At 40.6% G+C, this 18,441-nt stretch overlaps 1 protein-coding gene across 4 annotated transcripts in view; it reads right to left on the bottom strand.

The window, feature by feature from the left end:
- SLC35D2 (solute carrier family 35 member D2) overlaps nt 1-16,262 on the bottom strand; it is a 63,093-nt gene extending 46,831 nt beyond the window's left edge. For 3 of the 4 annotated variants that reach the window (XM_040450222.1, XM_040450224.1, XM_040450223.1), the window contains exons 1-4: nt 16,072-16,262; nt 8,979-9,012; nt 6,886-6,972; nt 1,640-1,707 (exon numbers count right to left, since the gene is read on the bottom strand). In XM_040450222.1, the coding sequence (XP_040306156.1) occupies nt 1,640-1,707; nt 6,886-6,972; nt 8,979-9,012; nt 16,072-16,223 (341 nt within the window). In that variant the 5' untranslated portion in view covers nt 16,224-16,262. Of the gene's footprint in view, nt 1-1,639; nt 1,708-6,885; nt 6,973-8,978; nt 9,013-15,677; nt 15,778-16,071 lie in introns of all 4 variants that reach the window. The other variant, XM_040450225.1, reaches the window with a different exon arrangement.
- Nucleotides 16,263-18,441: the final 2,179 nt, after the last annotated feature.

Raw genomic sequence — 18,441 nt, 5'->3', positions numbered from 1 at the left:
AGAAAGAAAGAAAGAAAGAAAGAAAGAAAGAAAGAAAGAAAGAAAGAAAGAAAGAAAGAAAGAAAGATTGGCTGACTGACTGACAGGGCACTTTCTAATGAAGGGACCAGACTGACCCCTTAAAATCATTAAAAGGGGAATCAATCAATGTAATATCATTATAAGTAGGTCACTTGAGGAAATCTTTATGGGTGTTAGATACTGCAGTGATAGATTTCACAGACTTATACACAGGCCAAAACTTATCATTTGTGCATTATAATTATGTACAGTTTATTTTATACCAATTATACCTCAAAAAGGGTTTTTTTAAAAAAGTGGGCTAGGGGTACCTGGGTGGCTCAGTCGGTTAACAGTCCAAAGCTATGATCTCACAGTTCATGGGATCAAGCCCCATGTGCTTGGTATTCTCTCTCTCCCTCTCCCTCTGTCCCTCCTCTGCTCATGCTCTCTCTCAAAATAAAGAAAATAAACATTTTTTTAAGAAGTGGGCTAAAACATTATGTGCCCCATGATGCAATAGAAAGAACCCAACTTCACCAATAAACTGATCTTGTCTGAAAAACTGAACCTAATAGGATCAAAGCAGTAGAACCAGCTACCAGTTTATGGAAAATATGAGGCACAGCAGAACACATTACATGACACCACGTGAACAATCTTTCTTCCTCCTTACTCTCATTTTCTGGTTAACTCTCTTCTCCTAGAAACCCCACGGCATTTGAGAAGCCCTCTTCTCCAAATGCATGTAGGGAAGTGTTTAAGAACACTTGTAATAAAGATGTTTCTAACATTCTACCTTGAGAATAGTGTTGTATCAATGAATGGAAGTTATACTCATTCTTCAATGCATGTAGAGCCTTTCAGAACACCTATAATAAGTATGCTTCTAAAATCACTTTTAAAAAAAAAAAGAAGAGGGGCACCTGGGTGGCTCAGTCGGTTAAGCGTTCAACTCCTGATCTCAGCTCAGGTCTTGAGTTCAAGCCCCTCATTGGGCTCTACACTGGGGGTGAAGCCTACTTTTAAAAAAGAAGAGGATGAAGAAGGTGGGGAGGGGAGGAGGGGGAGGGAAAAGGGAGGAGGGGGGAGAAAGAGGGGTGGGGGAAGGAAGAGGAAGAAGGAAGCAAAGCCTTCATCTGTGAAGCGGAGACCCCCGATGCAAGGAGTGAGCAGCTGTCAGTGTTAACCGAAACCATTCCCCACAGCTGCAGGTGAACTCACTCAGAGACAAGCCAATAAGATCCATGGTAACACAGCAATAGCACCTAACTCCGGAAGCTTTAATGCAAATTTGATACAATTAAGGAAAACCGTCCCAATCCCAGAAAGAAACAAAACAACAACAACAAAAAACTAAAATGTATAACTAAAACCAGTATTTCACATTTTATTTTCCACAACTACAATCTGTCCTTTCCAAATAAGAGGAAAGATGAGAGGTCTACTTTCTGTTGTCAGTTTTATATGTCCTTCTTCTGGTCTACCTTCCACCTGCCCCCTTTTTACTCTCACTATACAAATAGGGCTTTCCTCAATCTCATGTAATATTTTGAAAAAATCAAACTTGGTCTTTGTATTGTACCATTAGACACAAACGAGTGAAGAACCTCCCATCAACCATTCCCCTGCACCATACCTTAATTTACTTGTGCTTGATAATCCACTTATGTGGTTTCCAACATAGAGGAGAGGCAGAGGAAACAGCTTCCATGAAAAAAAAAAAAGAATATTTGATTAGAACTCCAATAATGATTTTCCTTCATATATATAGATGGTGACACTCACTCCCCATCAGTAAGCAAATCATTTCCCTGTAACAACTGTGAATTTTCCACAATCTAAAACACACCACAGGGTGCCTGGGTGGCTTAGTCAGTTAAGCGTCTGCGTTCAGCTCAGGTCATGATCTCACAGTTTGTGAATTCGAGCCCCACGAGCCCCACATCAGGCTCTCTGCTATCCGAGCAGAGCCCGCTTCATACCCTCTGTCCCCGTCTCTTTCTGCCCCTCCCCTGCTTGCTCACACACACACACTCTCTCTCTCTCTCAAAAATAAATAAAATAAAAACTGTAAATAAATAAAACACACCACTGGAATGTCACAAGGTTGGTGACCCTTTCAAAAAGTTGTGTCTACCACCCACATTACTTTGGAGTTACTTTATTTGTTTTCAAGGTCTAGAATGATTACATATCTACCAAGGTTAAACAACATACCAGTAGTACTTGAATTAGGTTTACTGAGCTCTGACCTCCTGAATTATTTTTTCAAGAGAAATACTGTTCAGAACATACTGAAGAAACATCAAAAGACCTACTCTTCCATAAATGAAAAAAAAATATATATCCTTTCATAAGGTCACACACTGAGAACTTTTTGACTGATATACAATCCACAGCTATCAAGGGGAGTCCAACATTTTTTTCCCACTAAAAAGACATTAAGTGTGCAATTCAGATAAGACATCCTTTGAAGGATTTTGAAATACTAAGTGTCATTTACCCCCCCAAAATTAGAAAACATTATTATCAGGAGATTTGCTCAAGAAAGAAGAAAGAAAGAGAGGGCCTCGCATCCAAGACCTTCCCCTTCATTCACAACATTCTGGTTGACAGCCTACAACTGGCTAAACAATAAAACTTCTGGGATATTACAACTTTAGAGGTTCTTAGGTATTGAAAAGAATCAGTTGCCCTCCTTTCCATGTATAATTCAAAATAAAAACAATACTGACTTCTAGTTCCTGGTAATGGTGAGCTAGATTATCTGTGTTAATCTCCCTGCTGAAAACAATTAAAAATGCTAGGTAAAATAACTTAAAACCTTTATAAAAGCATGAAATATGTGGGAGATAGTGAGTCTCCAAGCCAAAAACTAAAGCAAGAACAGAAACCCAGAAACAATGGAAGGCAGAGGGCAGCAGAACTGCATCATCTTCAAGGGTCTGTCAGATTAGAATGCTACCTCCCAACAAGAATGTCTTTTGAAAGCAAAGGAAAAATATGCAGTCTTTTTCAGACAAAAAAAAAAAAAAAAACTAAGGGAATTTAAGCAGACTATTAGTAAAGGAAATTCTAAAGGAGGTAATTTAATCAGGAGGAAAGTAGAAAGTGTGGGATGCAAAAAGGAGAGAAAAGCAAAGGGAGCAGTAAATAAATATAAATAAACATTGATGGGGTTTTTTTAAAGAAAATAAAAATATATTGTGAGATTTACATAAAGTTATTCAAGTACCTGTTGAAAACAGCACATTAAATTGGGAGGAGGGGTAAATGTGTAAAAGTGCTTACACTCTTGAAGGGGAAGATACACTTTTTTTTTTTTTAAGTTTATTTCTTTCTTGTGAGAGAAAGAGAGAGAGAGCATGAGCAAGGGAGGGGCAGAGAGAAAGGGAGACAGAGAATCCCAAGCAGTCTTCGTGCTGTCAGGAAAGAGCCCAAAGTGGGCTCAATTTCACAAACCATGAGATCATGACCTGAGCTGAAATCAAGATTTGGACGCTTACTGACTGAGCCACCCAGGAGCATAAGGGGGAAGATACACTTATTAATTAACTTTACAATTTGATAAGTTAGGTATGCCTGCTGTAGTTTCCAGGTACACTAAAAGAACTGAAACAGAAATCCACCTCATATATAGTTGATCCTTGGACAATGTGAAGCTTAGGGATGCCAACACCCTACACAGTCAAAAATCCATGTATAGCTTTTGATTTCCCCAAAACCTAACTGCTAATAGCCTACTGTTGACTGGCAGTCTTAGTAATAACATAAACAGGCACTCACATTTTGTATGTTACATGTGTTATATACTACATTCTTACATAAAGTAAGCTAGAGAAAAGAAAATGTTAAGATCATAAGAGAAAACACATTTACAACCCTGTACTCTATTCATCCAAAAAAAAAAAGAAAAAGAAATCCACATATGATGAACCTATGCAGTTGAAATCCATGTTGTTTCAGGGTAAGCTGTGATTAAACACTTTACCTGGAAGATTTAACTAAAGTTTTAGGCACCTAACGATATGGCCTCAAAATAAATTAAACAAAACAAAAAACCTGACATCAATACCAAGAGAAATAGACAAATCCATAATCAGAGATGATGGCTACAATAATATTTTCTATTTCACATGCTCTTAAAATGTGCCTTTACCACTTTCTTCCATCCAGAGGTATGATCTAGGTCCCTTCCTCTTAAAACTGCATGAGATTGTTTCAATTAATAATGTACAGATGAAATGCTGCTATGTGACCTTTGAGGCTAGGTCATAAAAAGCAAGGCAGTTTTGCCCTGCTTGCTGGAACACTCACCCTTGAAGAATTCAGCACCATGTGACCACTTTGACTCCCCTGAGCCTGCCATTTTGTAAGGAAGCCCAAATGAGCCTATAGGAGTGACCACACAGAGAGGCCTAAGATTATAGGAAGAGAGGTTTGTGACCAGCTCCCAGCTGCACTAACCAGCAACCCCATCGTTGTTTCCACTCTGCTACTGTCTGTCCAAAACTATATAGAAGCCTTAAGCCAGAACTACCCAGTTGACACTGTCCTGAATTCCTGAACCACAGTTACTGTGAGAAATAACACAATGATTATTGTTTTGAGTCACAAGTTATGCAGCAAATGACAACTGGAATAGGCATATAAGGTATCTACAAAAAGCCTACAACAAACAACACACTAAACGGTGAAATGCCAAAAGCTTCCCCTTGGAGATCAGCCAGTATTACCACTTATACCAAATTGTACTGAGGGTCCTATACGATACAGTAACAGAAGTAAAAGAATAAAAGTTAGAATGTTGGAAAGAATGAAGCAAAACTGTCATTTGTTGTAGATGACCTGATCATGAATGTAGAAAAATCTAAAGGAAACCACAAATAAATTATGATTAATATTCTATAATTTTTCAAATATAAAAACAATATATAAATGCAATATAAAAACATATCCATCTAATTTTCCAAATTATATATACATATATAAATATAGTCATTTATAATATATAAATGAGTAAACATCAAATATATATGAAAAGTATATTATTAAATATATATAAATAAGTAAAGATTAAATTATTAAATATATATTTATACATAAATATATAAATAAGTAAACATTAAATATATATATACATTTTGAGAGTGAGCAGGGGAGGGTGAGAGAGAGAGAGAGAGAGAGAGAGAGAGAGAGAGAGAAAGAGAGAATCCCAAGCAGGCTCCATGCCCAACATGGAGCCCCCACATGGGGCTTGATCTCATGAACCATGAGATCACGACCTGAGCCAAAATCAAGAGCTGGACGCTTAACTAACTGAGCCACCCAGGTGCCCCCCAAATAATATATTTTTTAAAGATATATGCAATAGCAAAAACTCAAAAAAAAATGTTCACAACAACAGTATTCTCTTTACAGAACACTCAAGAATAGTACGAGTTCAACAAAACATAATTCAGGGACACATATTAGAATAATTACAAAGAAAGTAAGAAAATTATTACGAAAGTCAAAATAGTGGGTAAGAAGGATTCTGTGATCCCATCTCATGATCTAGGTAATGATTACATGCGTTATTATTCATTCAAGTATACGTTCATGTATGATGCCTTTTCCCTACATATAGATCATATTTCACAGTGCTTAAAGTGTTTTAAAACTATAGCATATCATAAACTAAGTGTAAGCAAGGCCAACGATATTCTGATTGTTCCTATGATGATTGGGTTAATAGCCTTCGTTATACTTCAATATTTTGTTTTTCTCTTTTTGTGGATGTCCCTGATGCTTAGTCAGACTGATGATTAATCTAGTGACAGATGCCAGCATCTTTCCAGGGCTTAGAGACATGGTAGTGAACAAGCCAGGAGAGGTTCTCACTCTCAAGGAACTGACAGCCTGATTTAACTTCCCTAAATCCAAAAATGTCATCAAAATACAGTTCATACTACCTGCTGTATAGGACTGCTCTAAGAATTAAATGGTTGACTTAAAGCAACTGTTTATTGAGCCAGCAACTGTTTAAAAAAGGTAGTTCTGTTCCTCATTCCCAGTAAGGAAAGGCAGGTTTTATGTTTCTAGTTCCACCACAGAAAAACCCATGTATTTCTATGTGCATCAAACTATATTCTTCATTCTACTCACAGCTTTTACCAATCCAGGCAAAAAATGAAAACTTAAAATAGGATCAGAAAAGTAGGGCCTATGAGCCAAATCTGGCCCATCTTTTGTCTATGTAAATAAAGTTTCGGGGCGCCTGGGTGGCGCAGTCGGTTAAGCGCCCGACTTCAGCCAGGTCACGATCTCGCGGTCTGGGAGTTCGAGCCCCGCGTCGGGCTCTGGGCTGATGGCTCAGAGCCTGGAGCCTGTTTCCGATTCTGCGTCTCCCTCTCTCTCTGCCCCTCCCCTGTTCATGCTCTGTCTCTCTCTGTCCCAAAAATAAATAAACGTGGAAAAAAAATTAAAAAAAAAAATAAAGTTTCATTAGAAAACGATGACAGCAATTTATTTATCTATCATGGTACAGTGGCAGAGCTGAATAATTGCAACAGAGATGGTCTGGCCCACAAAGCCTAAATATTTACTATCTGCTTTTTTTACCAAAAAAGCCTACCAAATCCTAATGCTATAGGGCTTTGCCATTTCAGAAGACACATAGTATTATTTAGTGTCAGTTGCTAAGCACACACTTTGACTATTATTACATTATGTTAATGAACAACTGAATGAATGATATTAAATCTCTGTTAAGAAGTTTCTACCCAGTGTAAGCAGGAAGCACAGTGTGTATGGAAACCAACATGCATTCCAAGATCAATTTGTAATTCTATAGTATTTTCATATCTTTCACCATAGTTATTTGTACTCGTCATCACATACCTTCACGGGAATTTTCTTGTCAAAATCAGGGAAGTGAATTATTTTATTTAGTTTGGACACATACAGTATCATTATGGTAGCTGCCATCTAAAAAAAAGGGAAGGAGAAACTTCAGCAAAATATCTGGAAAGACTGAGGTACAAAGACACCTTCAGAAGAAAATACATTCATCAAAAAGAATACATTATCCAAAAAAAATCCATTTTCTAGGTTCCAAAAAATAACTATTTCTTGGAATATCAAAATTGTTTTTCTTGCCAATGTATGAATTCTATCAGAACTATAGGCAAAAACTGTTAAGATCAAATAGACTCACACACATATATGCATATTATCTCAAGGGGTTCAGAGAAAGAAATGGTGTCCCCAAAACTGGCCAGAGTAACCACAGTTGGTGAGGCCAGTCCTTGATCCTGGACCATACTTCCCATGTACTGAACATATGGACACCTTTCCACATAAAGTGAGTCTAGGGGTACTGCAAGGGGGCAAACTCCACACTAACACACTTTTTGTAAAGTCTCATATTCCTATAACACAGAAGACAAATTAAGAGAAAAACAATTTTAAAAGGGATCTACTTTTCTCTTCAATCTTAGCCGGTACTGCAAAAATGTCTCATTCAAATCCTACTCATCTAGAGTACAAGTATATTAGAAATACTCCAGATTATTATGAAATAAAAAATTTTAATATCATCTTCCTATGCAAATTTTAGAACTTACTCAATTGTTTCCATATTATTATGAAAAAATTTAAGACATCCTTCAACATGATTATCCCTAAACCCTGAGCCTAATGACTTTACAAATGTAATACTTACGATAGATCGTAACATAAGGCCATCTTGAATTATAATTATAGTTTGTATTTATAACTGACCTTATAATTCTTACAGAAATATACTAACATTTATTTAAAATATTCTGTAACTCAGACTTTTAAACGAGGTCTGCTGCCCTCTTCCCCCACAAATTGTGTATCAGAAAGGCTTTATTTTGAGCACAAGCCAGTGAATTTTTATTTGCCTTGGGGATTACTAAGGGCACATTATCACATATTCACTGATCTTTTAGAGTACTTTTTTCTACATTTTTCACACTGAAACATTAAGATGATGTATTATTGGCATTAAGGAAATATATTATTATATTTTTTATTCCTAAAATGATATTGCAAAGAGTACCTTATCAGCAAAACATTTAACCAGAATAATGTTTAATCATATATATGACATCCTTCTCAAGATTCACAATTAAAAATTTAATTAACAGACACAATTTTCACAATTTTATGTTTTTCTCCCTATAAATTAAAGCAAAACCAACCAAACAAACAAAAAAAAAAGGTGCCTTTGGTGCCTGTTACCACTTGCCTACTGGAAATCACCAGCATATGATCCAGATAGTAAACAAGCCACAAATAAATATTAATGGGAAATTTCAGAAGCAGCTAAATGGGGTTAGTCTGAAAGCTTATCCAATCTTGTCTTTATACTTGAGAACAAAAATCACAAACTGCAGGAAACAAAATGCAAACATGTTTAGTTAGGCCCACAGAGAGTTTTGTAAAAATCTGAATGTTTTGCTAGCATTTACAAATTTGATGTAAAAATTCAAAATCCCTGCTACTCTTGGAAAACGTCCAGAGGTGCTAAAATAAGGGCATAGTGAACCCAATCTCATCTCCTGAGTCCTTTCCTCTCAGCACAGTGGCTTAAACTGAGTCCCAAATGCACACTTCAACTTTGGCAACTATATCCTTGTCCCACTCCAGCCTCCAATTTATTCATTTGTTCCCCACCAGGCCTTGAGGCTTTCAGTCTTCTGGCCCTTGCTTTAAAGAGTAATTAAATTCAATTAAGAAAGCTGAAACAAGTAATTGCTTTTTCCTACAAATACAACTGTTCCTAAATTATAGAAAGACTTAAAATGTGTGTCAATATTTTATGCTCTTTCACCAAAAGTACCATGATCCTCTGGCCCTCTGTCAGCTGAATAAATTTGTAAACCGAAGTCTTAAACAAAAGCACTTAAAATTTCATTGTGTATAATGACAACTAATTAAGTGGTTAATTTTTCATTTTCACTTACCTGTCCAATTCCAAGAAAAATTGGTGATGGGAAACTATAAAAAACACAGAATAACAATTTTAGCAACTGATAAAAATTTGCAGTCTATAATATGTAATGGCAGGAGTTATTTAAAAATCTTAGACTTTTTTTTCATTCTTAGACCATTAAAACTTAACATAAAATTCATTGACTTTTCATTTGTTCATTTCTTTTCATTTTTAAACTGATTGTTGCTAAACTTGGCAATTTTCCATTGCCCCTTGTCTGTCATCATATTAACAGATAACATGACTATGTATATAGAAAGCCGAAATAATCTGGGGATAAATTATTAGAATAATTTTTAGCAAGGTCACTGGCTACAAGATGAATATATGAAAAAAACATCATTTATATATCTACATGCCAGAAGAAACAAAGTGAAAATTTTAAAGAGATCATTTATAATAGCACTAAAAGCACATCAAATAATACTAACTGTATATTTTATGATATTAGGAATTACCTTTAGTTTTTTAGGTATGAAAGGTATTGGGGTGGTGTTTTTTTTTTAAACGAAAGAGCTCTTCTTATCATTTAGAAATACATCTTGAAATGCATATGATGATATGTTTTTAATTTGCCTCAAAATAACTCGGCGGGCGGGAGGGCGCCTGGGTGGCTCAGTCGACTGAGTGTCCAACTTCGGCTCACGTCATGATTTCGTGGCCTGTGAGTTCAAGCCCGTCAGGCTCTGTGCTGACAGCTCAGAGCCTGGAGCCTGCTTCGGATTCTGTGTCTCCCTCTCTCTCTGACCCTCCCCCGCTCATGCTCTGTCTCTCTCTCTCTCTGTCAAAAATAAATAAACATTAAAAAAAAATTTTTTTTAAACTCTGGGGGGAAAAGGGGGGATACAAATGTAATGAGTTGTTGACACTGGGTGACGGCTACTTGGTGATTCATTAGACAGATATATCTCATTTTATCACTCTTCACTTTATTATGCTTTGCAGATACCGCATTTCTTACAAAGTGAGGGTTTGTGGTAACCCTGCCTTGAGCAAGTTTATCGGCACCATTTTTCCAGCAGCATTTGCTCACTTTGTGTCTCTGTGTCACATTTTGATAATGCTCGTGATATTTCACACTTTTTCATTATTATTATACTTGTGATGGTGATCTGTGACTGGTGATTATGACTCCCTGAAAACTCAGATGATAGTTAGCATTTTTTTAGCAATAAAGTATTTTTTTAATTAAGGTATGTACATTGTTTTTCAGACATAATGCTATTGCACACTTAACAGACTACAGTATAGTATAAACATAACTTTTATATGCCCTGGAAAACCACAAAATTCAATTGACTCACTTTACTGCAATACTTACTGTATTGTGGTGGTCTGGAACCAAACCCACAACATCTCTGAAGTATGCCTATGCTATTTTTTTTTTTTAAATAATATATCCAGGAACAAACCTAACAAAAGATTAATTAAAGATTACAATAAATGCATTCCATTACAACTGGTGAGAGAAAAAATTCTTTAAAGGCCTGGGATATAAGAGAAGCCATTTTGGATTTCTTTCTAAGTCAGCATAACTACATGTACACTTTGTTGAAACCAAAAGCCTGATTCATGGCCCACCAAGCATACAATGTACCCCTGCTTGGTGAATGAGTAGCCTAAAAGAAGACCATGTTGTCCTTAAGATAGCAATCAATGCTCCTACTTCCTGTTCCTTGACATTAAAACTTGTGATTCCCACCTATATGCTAATATATAATCTTCTGAGCTTTAATGAGATGTGAAAACTGTAAAAACCCTGTAAAACCTTTTCATTCTCTGGAGCTCTTTCTTCTTTGTAAAGAATATGTTTCCTGGGCAGCTGTCCTAACTTGGGCTCGAATAAAGCTCTTACTTTTAGAGACTCCAAAAGGTTTGTTCATTTTGCATCCACACAATGGAAGAGAACAGAGATGAGGACAGATACACACATACATACATGACACAGATGACAGTGCACAGCAGTGAGGGAAAGATGGTCTTTCAACAAACGGCACTGGGTAAGTTAGATGATACACTTCACACCACATTTAACAAGGCAGCACATCACCTCACCCTGCTCACTTACCCAAACCTGCACTGGCTCCCAGTCATTCTCTCAGAGACTCTCCCACACACACACCCCTAGCTCAGCCCTCAATCTGCATGTCAGAGGAAAACACACCTATTTCAGATAGGGCAAGAAGAGAGTAAAGAGCTGACTTGCCTTATCAAAGAAAACAGAATGAATGTCTGGACAGTAACACCATGAGAATGAAATCCATTCTAGTGGATGGATACCAGTTGTGCCACCCAGATACCCTCTTCTACGCTGAGGTATTCATTCCCCAGTTGCCCAAGAACATCCTCAGCTGAAGAAAGCTACCTTGCCAATGGCAAACACCCTCCCTGTGAGCACCCTGCATTCCAAGCCCCACCCCAACTCAGAATTCTGTTGAGTCCTCTCAGCTCCAGAGCCCCTGGGATCAGGCTTTTAACATTTATTCGTTTTTGAAAGACAGAATGTGAGCAGGAGAGGGGCAGAGAGATAGAGGGAGACAGATAATAGGAAGCAGGCTCCAGGTTCTGAGCTGTCAGCACAGGGCCCAAGGCTGGGCTGAAACTCATGAACCACCACGAGATCATGACCTGAGCGGAAGTCGGAAGCTTAAGGGACTGAGCCACCCAAGCGCCCCCCACCCCACAAAAAAAAATTTTAATTTTTTTTAATGTTTACTTTTGAGACAGACAGTGTTGGTGGGGGAGGAGCAGCCAAAAAAAATTTAATAGATATTGATTCTAGGTAGGGGGAATATAGATAATTATTTTCTTTGTACATTTCTGTATTTAAATAATCCCCAATTTTTTTAATGAATTCTTGTAGGAGTGAACGCGAGGAAGTGAAGACAACAAGTGTGTACACAACTGGTAAGACTCAGACTCTGAAAGGAACAGAGAAACGAGGGTCCACGAGGGATCAAAAATGGGTTGTTGTTGCTTAAGAAACCTGAACACGTTTTCAGGGCTAGAGCTGCTGAGGCAGAATGAGGAGGGGGTAGGAGTGGAGCACTGCACCCACAGAGAGGAGAGGGGGACCTTAGGTGGATAAAAGGCTCCCTACATATTAGCATAAGGGCACCGTGGGGGCCTCAAATGACACCTTCCACTTTCTCAATAAAGTATCAGAGAAGGGGAGTGGAGGGTGGGGGGGGGGGGGGGGAGGTGGGATTCCAGGACGCAGGAGAAAGCAGAAAGGAGTCAAAGCAAAACCCCAGAAGAAACAAGTGGGCAGGAAGGAGAGCCAGCTGAGCTTTGCGATCACCACTTTAAAGCTCAGAAGTGGTTTCCCTCCCACAACAGTCTGACTTGCTCAGTGAAGGAAGGAGGCATGCGGCAGGCTGTGCCAGACCAGGGCCAGGCCCAGTGGGCCCCAGAAAGGACTCTAAGGTTGGATGTGGACACCAGCAGGAGACAGCACTGGGCGTGAAAAGCTGGTGGGTCACAGCCAAGCATGCACCCCCCGGGGACTGTCTGCAGGAAGCAAGGCCACATCGACTGCCAGGGTTCCCCACAAGGAGTCCCTGAGTCCCCAAGGTTGACACCAGTCCAGATGGAGATCAGGCCTCTTCCTTGTGTGAGTGACAGGAGCTCAGAAGCCACCACAAAGGACCATAAGGAGTGGTAAGTCTGGAGCACAGAGTCTGGGCAGTGGGGAGCCACGAGGACCCAACCCCACCTCCTGGCCACACCTGGGGTGAAACCAACATCCAGCTGCGTCCAGCGGCCAAGGAAGCGGTGTCTTCAGGAGAGAGCAGGTTTTCACCAAAGAAAGAGAAAATTACAAGTTGTTTTTGTTTTTAGTATGGATTTCCAGTTCCCACTGCCCGAGACTCGATACAATATATTTTATAAAAACCTCTCCAAGTAATTCACAGTCCCAGGCAGGTTTGAAAACCACTGTGCTAAATGATCCCAATGTCCTAGGATACATAAAGAACTAGACATACAGGAAATACTCATTGAACTGAATACAACTAAGGTCTATATTTTTATTAAGCACCATTAGTAAATTCTTGCATGTCCTAGAGAACAGTGTATTTCAGTGGCAACAAAAAAGCAACTCCAGACCACCCCACCACCCTCATGAATCTGATTCCAAAGACCCAATAGTGTAACCAACTAGCCACAGATTCTTAGGTGACCTTGCTTTTCCCTCCCACCCTAACAGATTCTGAGAGTTCATATCCTTCAAAGATTTCTCTGTCCAACTAGATAAATCTAGCATTACAATGAACCAGATAAGTCTAGCGTAAGAAATAAGGAACACCACTCATCAGACCTGAACCCCAACCAGAAACAATCTGTTCAAAATGCAGGAGAAAAAAAATATTCCTTGAGCTACATTCCCATGACCCTGTGGATTAGGTAATTATCAAAATGCCCTTCTTTCTACTCTACAACACAATATTCTATCTTCAAACATCTAATGTTTGGATCAGATTTTTGTGGTTTATTGTTATAACCAAATCAACCCAACCCTCCTCCCCTCAAAAATGTGTTCCTAAAGCATTTTGAGATGAGAGAATGAATAATGTTATTTGAACAGGGTTCTCCAACTGTATATTACATTACGGAAATGTGAAATGTTTACTTCTAAGGATTGAAAGAGTTTTGTCTTGCAGAGAAAAAAAACCTCCATTTCCTCCTTTAATCATGGAAAGGCTAGAGTGTAAGATATCTCATATAATAATAATCCTTCCTGGTTGGAGACTTCCCCTTCATCTTCAAAGCACTTAATCACTGTTTACTGGTCCCTGCTTCCAACAAGAAGACACCTGTTTTTGGAGCCAGTGACTGCCATGGCCAGAGAGCACACGGCTCATTCAAGTACAGAAAATAGAGACTGACCTTCAAACTTCATCCAACATAACTGCCAACCACTCCCAAACAAGCCTATTAGTAGCATTCTCTTATTATTTTTGGTCAAAAATGTTTAGTTTTCTTTTTTGTTCATTAGCAGTGTTGGTGTTTCCCATGGACACCAGCAAGCATGCTTGCAACACACTGGGAGAGACTTGTAAAGAACATCAACAGCTGTAAGATCACCAAAAAATATCCCAGATCTCTCTCTTCCCTCCATATCTGTCTGCTGCTGCCCTTCCCTACAGTCCAAGACATCTTTTAGAATTATCTAGAATACTAGATAATTCCCTATGCTTCCACCCTGGTCCTCAAGATCATGTTACTCCTCTGCTCAACACTGGCTGGTGGCTCCCATCTCCTGAGAGCCTCCATGGCAGCTTCATAGGCCCTCCAGGATCTAACAATCCATTACCCTCACCTAGTACCATTTCTACCCAAACACCCTTCTCTTTCACGCTTGGAATGTTCTTTCCTCATTTCCTTCGTGTCACTCATCTCTTGGCTCAACTGTCACCTCCTCAGTGAAGCTTCACTGATCACACTGAGATGGCAAACTCCTTCCCATGCCCACACTCCCTAACTCCCTTCCCTGCCTTATTTTTTTCTCCTGACCACACAACTGCATCTGACATAATATAAATTCTATCAGTTTATTTACTGATTCAGTAGAAAGCTCCATGTAAGTAAGCTTTAGAAGGATAGATATTTGCTCCATGACATTTAGGGTTCTGATCTGCTTTATTCACTCCTATATCTCAAGTGCCTAGAATAGTGCCTGACACATAACAGATGCTTAAGAAATATTATTGAGTGAATGAAGGGTCTGATCCTGCCTTTCCTGCCTCCCTCCCCCCATCATCTCTCCTACCTTCTTCCATTTGCTCATTCAGTTCCTCCAACAGACCAAACTCATGCCCACTTCATCAGACTGCCTGTCTGGAATGCTCTAGCACCAACCGCTCCATCCCAGGCACTCTCATAACATACCTGAAATCACCCTGCTTATTCTTGAACCCACTTCCTTTATGTCTCTACCAATGGTATGGAATCTCCAGAGCAGTGGCTCTGTGTTGATCACACCTGCTTCTCTGGTGCCTGCAATGGGCTTGGCACACAGTAGGTGCTCAGTAAATATCTGTGGGAGGTGTAACCGGCCAAGCTCCTGTGGGTCGCAGCTTTCTCAGGTATAACATAAGAAACCTGGAGATACTCTCTGAGGTCTCTTTAGGCTCTTTATAAAATTCTGATTTTACACTCTTATAGCACAGACAGTATAGTTTACAAAGAGCAGCTTTACTTAAACGGCAGCTCCTGCGAAGCTTTGGAAGGTAATTAACAGGTAATTAACAGGATTATAATTATCCGGCTTTTGCATTTGGGAAAATGCTGACTTTGGGTCTGGCCCAACAGGCACAGCTATTAGATGGTGGAACTGGATCTAAATCCACAGTGCTCTCAGTGCTGATATAAGGATAGCAGAATTAAACAGGATTTTCTAGTCCTTACAAATAGGCTCAAGGAACCAGGAATCTGGTTTACTGCACACTAATCCAAGAAAGTGCGTCATGAGTGAGAACTTTTTTCCTCGTCATGTGAACTCCTAATGGTTTTCCCCAGTCTTCCATGAATACACTGGTAATTTGACAATGAATGATCAAACGATAAACATAAACTTATCCGCTTAGGACTCATCTGATTGTTGAACATCTCCACTTGTGTAAACTGTTCGCCTTTAAAGTTCACATTCAGATCACTTGTTTCAGCGCACCGGGGCACTTGAACGCTTTGGGGTGTAGCTCTACAAGCGCGCTACGCAGTGTCTCTGTCTCGCAGTAGTAGTAAGCGGTGGAGAGGCGTATCCGCGATTACTGAGAGTAAAACGACTGTTAGCTTGTGGCTTGGGTTGTGGAAGGTCCCGGCTCGGTAAAAACGCGGTCAGTGTGTCGAGCCCACAGCCACCCACGTTGGCACCGGAGTCGGCAGTGAGACCCCACGCGCTCCGTTCCTGCCAGCCCGCGGGCCCCGGCGCGGCCAACGTGCTGGGAGCGCAGGGGCAGCCCCGCCGCGCCCCGAACCCCGGGACCTCACGCGGCGCCGCGAACGGACGGTCCCGGGACCCGGCGCCCCGCGGACCCCGCCCGACCCCCTGGCGCTCTCCTCACCGGTAGGTGGTCAGCAGCGCCTTGTTGACCAGCACGATGAGGAAGGAGCAGGCCCCGTAAAAGAGCGCCGACAGCAGTTTGGCCACCCGGGAAGGCCCCCGCGCGGACGCGGCATCCGCGTCCGCGCCCTCGGCCTGGCGGCCGGCAGTCATGTCCCGCGGCCGCGCGCCGCCCGCCGGCCTCCGCCACTCTCCGGCCCGCTCCGCCCCAGTTCCGTCCCCGCCCGCGGCCGGCCCGCGAGAGGGCGCGGCCGAAACAGGAAGGGCCGCGGCCGCCCAGAGCGCGCCCCGCCACTGCGGCGTCGAGGGGCTGGAGCCCGCGTCCCGCAGTGCCCGGGTCTGAGCTCGGCAGAAACAGGGTCCCGAGAGGTGAAAAGTCCTCGCTCCTTCCCAGCGGCCCTCCCGGGGAGACGCTTCAGTTTAGTCTGAACGTTTGTTTTGCCTTTTTTTTTTTTTATACATTTTGAACATATAATTAACGTACAACGAAATGCAGGCTTTACGACCCACAGTTCGTCGTTTGGACAAATGCGTACACCCTTGTAACCACCCAATCAACACATTAACATCACCTCAAAAAGTGCCCTTTGTGCCCCCACTGAAACCAACCCCATCTCATTCTGACTTCTATTGCCGAGTTAGAGTTCCCTTTTTCTAGAATTTCATAAATAAATTTCATGTATGTACTCTTTCAAGGCTTTTTTGTACTCTTCTTTATTGCTTTTGCTTCCCACCCTTGTTTCTTTAACTTGCTGAAGAGGACCACAGTTTGCCTATTCACCAGTTGATGGGCATGTTGGTTGTTCCCCGTTTAGGGCTATAACTCAAAATGCTTCCATGACCATTCGTGTACAAGTTCTTCTGTGAACCATTTCCATTTCTCTCTGGTAAACACGAAGGAGGAAAGGTTAAGATGGGTGCAAAGTCTCAAGTCTTTTCTTGCCTCTCTGTGCTTTATGGCAAGTTGTCTCCTTACACACGGGCCCATTTCTTTTCTAGGCAAAGGGCAACTAGCTCAGTGTCTGTTGTTCATAGGAATTGAAGAGTCTCCCACAACGGTCTCCTTTGACCACACTCTACCTGCTGTAGCATTTTGCAAGTAAGCGTCCCCTATTTTCATTCTATAATGAACTTATAAAAATCTTAAATTTTTATTTAAAAAAATCTAAGGGTGCCTGGGTGGCTGAGTCCGTCAGCCATCCGACTTTGGCTCAGGTCATGATCTTGCAGTTTCTTGAGTTTGAGACCCTCATCTGGTTCTGTGCCGATAGCTCAGCCTGGAGCCTGCTCCAGATTCTGTGTCTCCCTCTCTGCCCCTCCCCTGCAGACACTCTGACTCACTCTCTCTCTCAAAAATAAATAAACATTAAAAAATTTTTTTTTTAATCTGAAACTTTGGCTTTTTAGAAAAGCTGAAGATTTCAAATGAAAGAAACATTTGAGCGTAACTGTATTCATGCCATGCAATTGTTTGCCATGCAATCTGTGGGCATTGAACAACCAGGAACATTTTCAGCACTGATAAGAACCAAAGTAGAACTCTTAATGAATAACTAGCTCTTAAAAAGCCATAAAGAGTCCACATTACCCAAAATAAGAAAGCAAACACACATTAAGACCATTATAAAATAGAAAATGAAGTCAGATTCCAGTTGAACCAAAAACTCAGAACTTGAAGTCATTTTGGATTATTTCCTTTTAAAAAGATCAGCTTAGTTCCCGTGAGTCTTCCAAATAGTTTTGACTGCAAAACAGTAAAGTCATTTTTAATATTTAATCATATTTGCACTTAATTTGCTTCTACATACATACTTCCAGGACCTTCAGTCACTATTGAAATCTCATCCTGTTTAAATCACAACTCACACTTAAGAGTTGTGTGTGAAATTCTCTTGCTCAAAGCCTGGACAGGCTGAACCTTGCCAATTGCAAGTATACGACTACAGATAAATAATGAAAAAGTTCAACCAATTTGCTTGATTCTTTAAACAGTAAACAGGCCCCGGGGTGCCTGGGTGGCTCAGTCGGTTGAGCTTCTGACTTCGGCTCAGGCCATGATCTCACGGTGAGTTCCAGCCCCGCGTCAGGCTCTGTGCTGACAGCTTAGAGCCTGGAGCCTGCTTCAGATTCTGTGTCTCCCTCTCTCTCTGACCCTCCCCCATCCATGCTCTGTCTCTCTCTGTCTCGAAAATAAAATAAAACATTAAAAAAAATTTAAAACAAAACAGTAAACAGGCCCTGAGCGTCTCCTCAGGGAGGTGACCCCAGATTCAACACATCCTGAATATACGATCTTCAGTCTAATGCTCTCCCAGCTGCGCTATTTCGGCTGCTCAACACATCCTGAATATAAATGAAATGAAATCCAAGG

The sequence above is a fragment of the Herpailurus yagouaroundi genome, unplaced genomic scaffold (assembly GCF_014898765.1).
Source record: "Herpailurus yagouaroundi ecotype Mexico unplaced genomic scaffold, PumYag 201, whole genome shotgun sequence".
NCBI lineage: Eukaryota > Metazoa > Chordata > Mammalia > Carnivora > Felidae > Herpailurus > Herpailurus yagouaroundi.
This window is presented reverse-complemented; position numbering and strand designations above follow the sequence as displayed.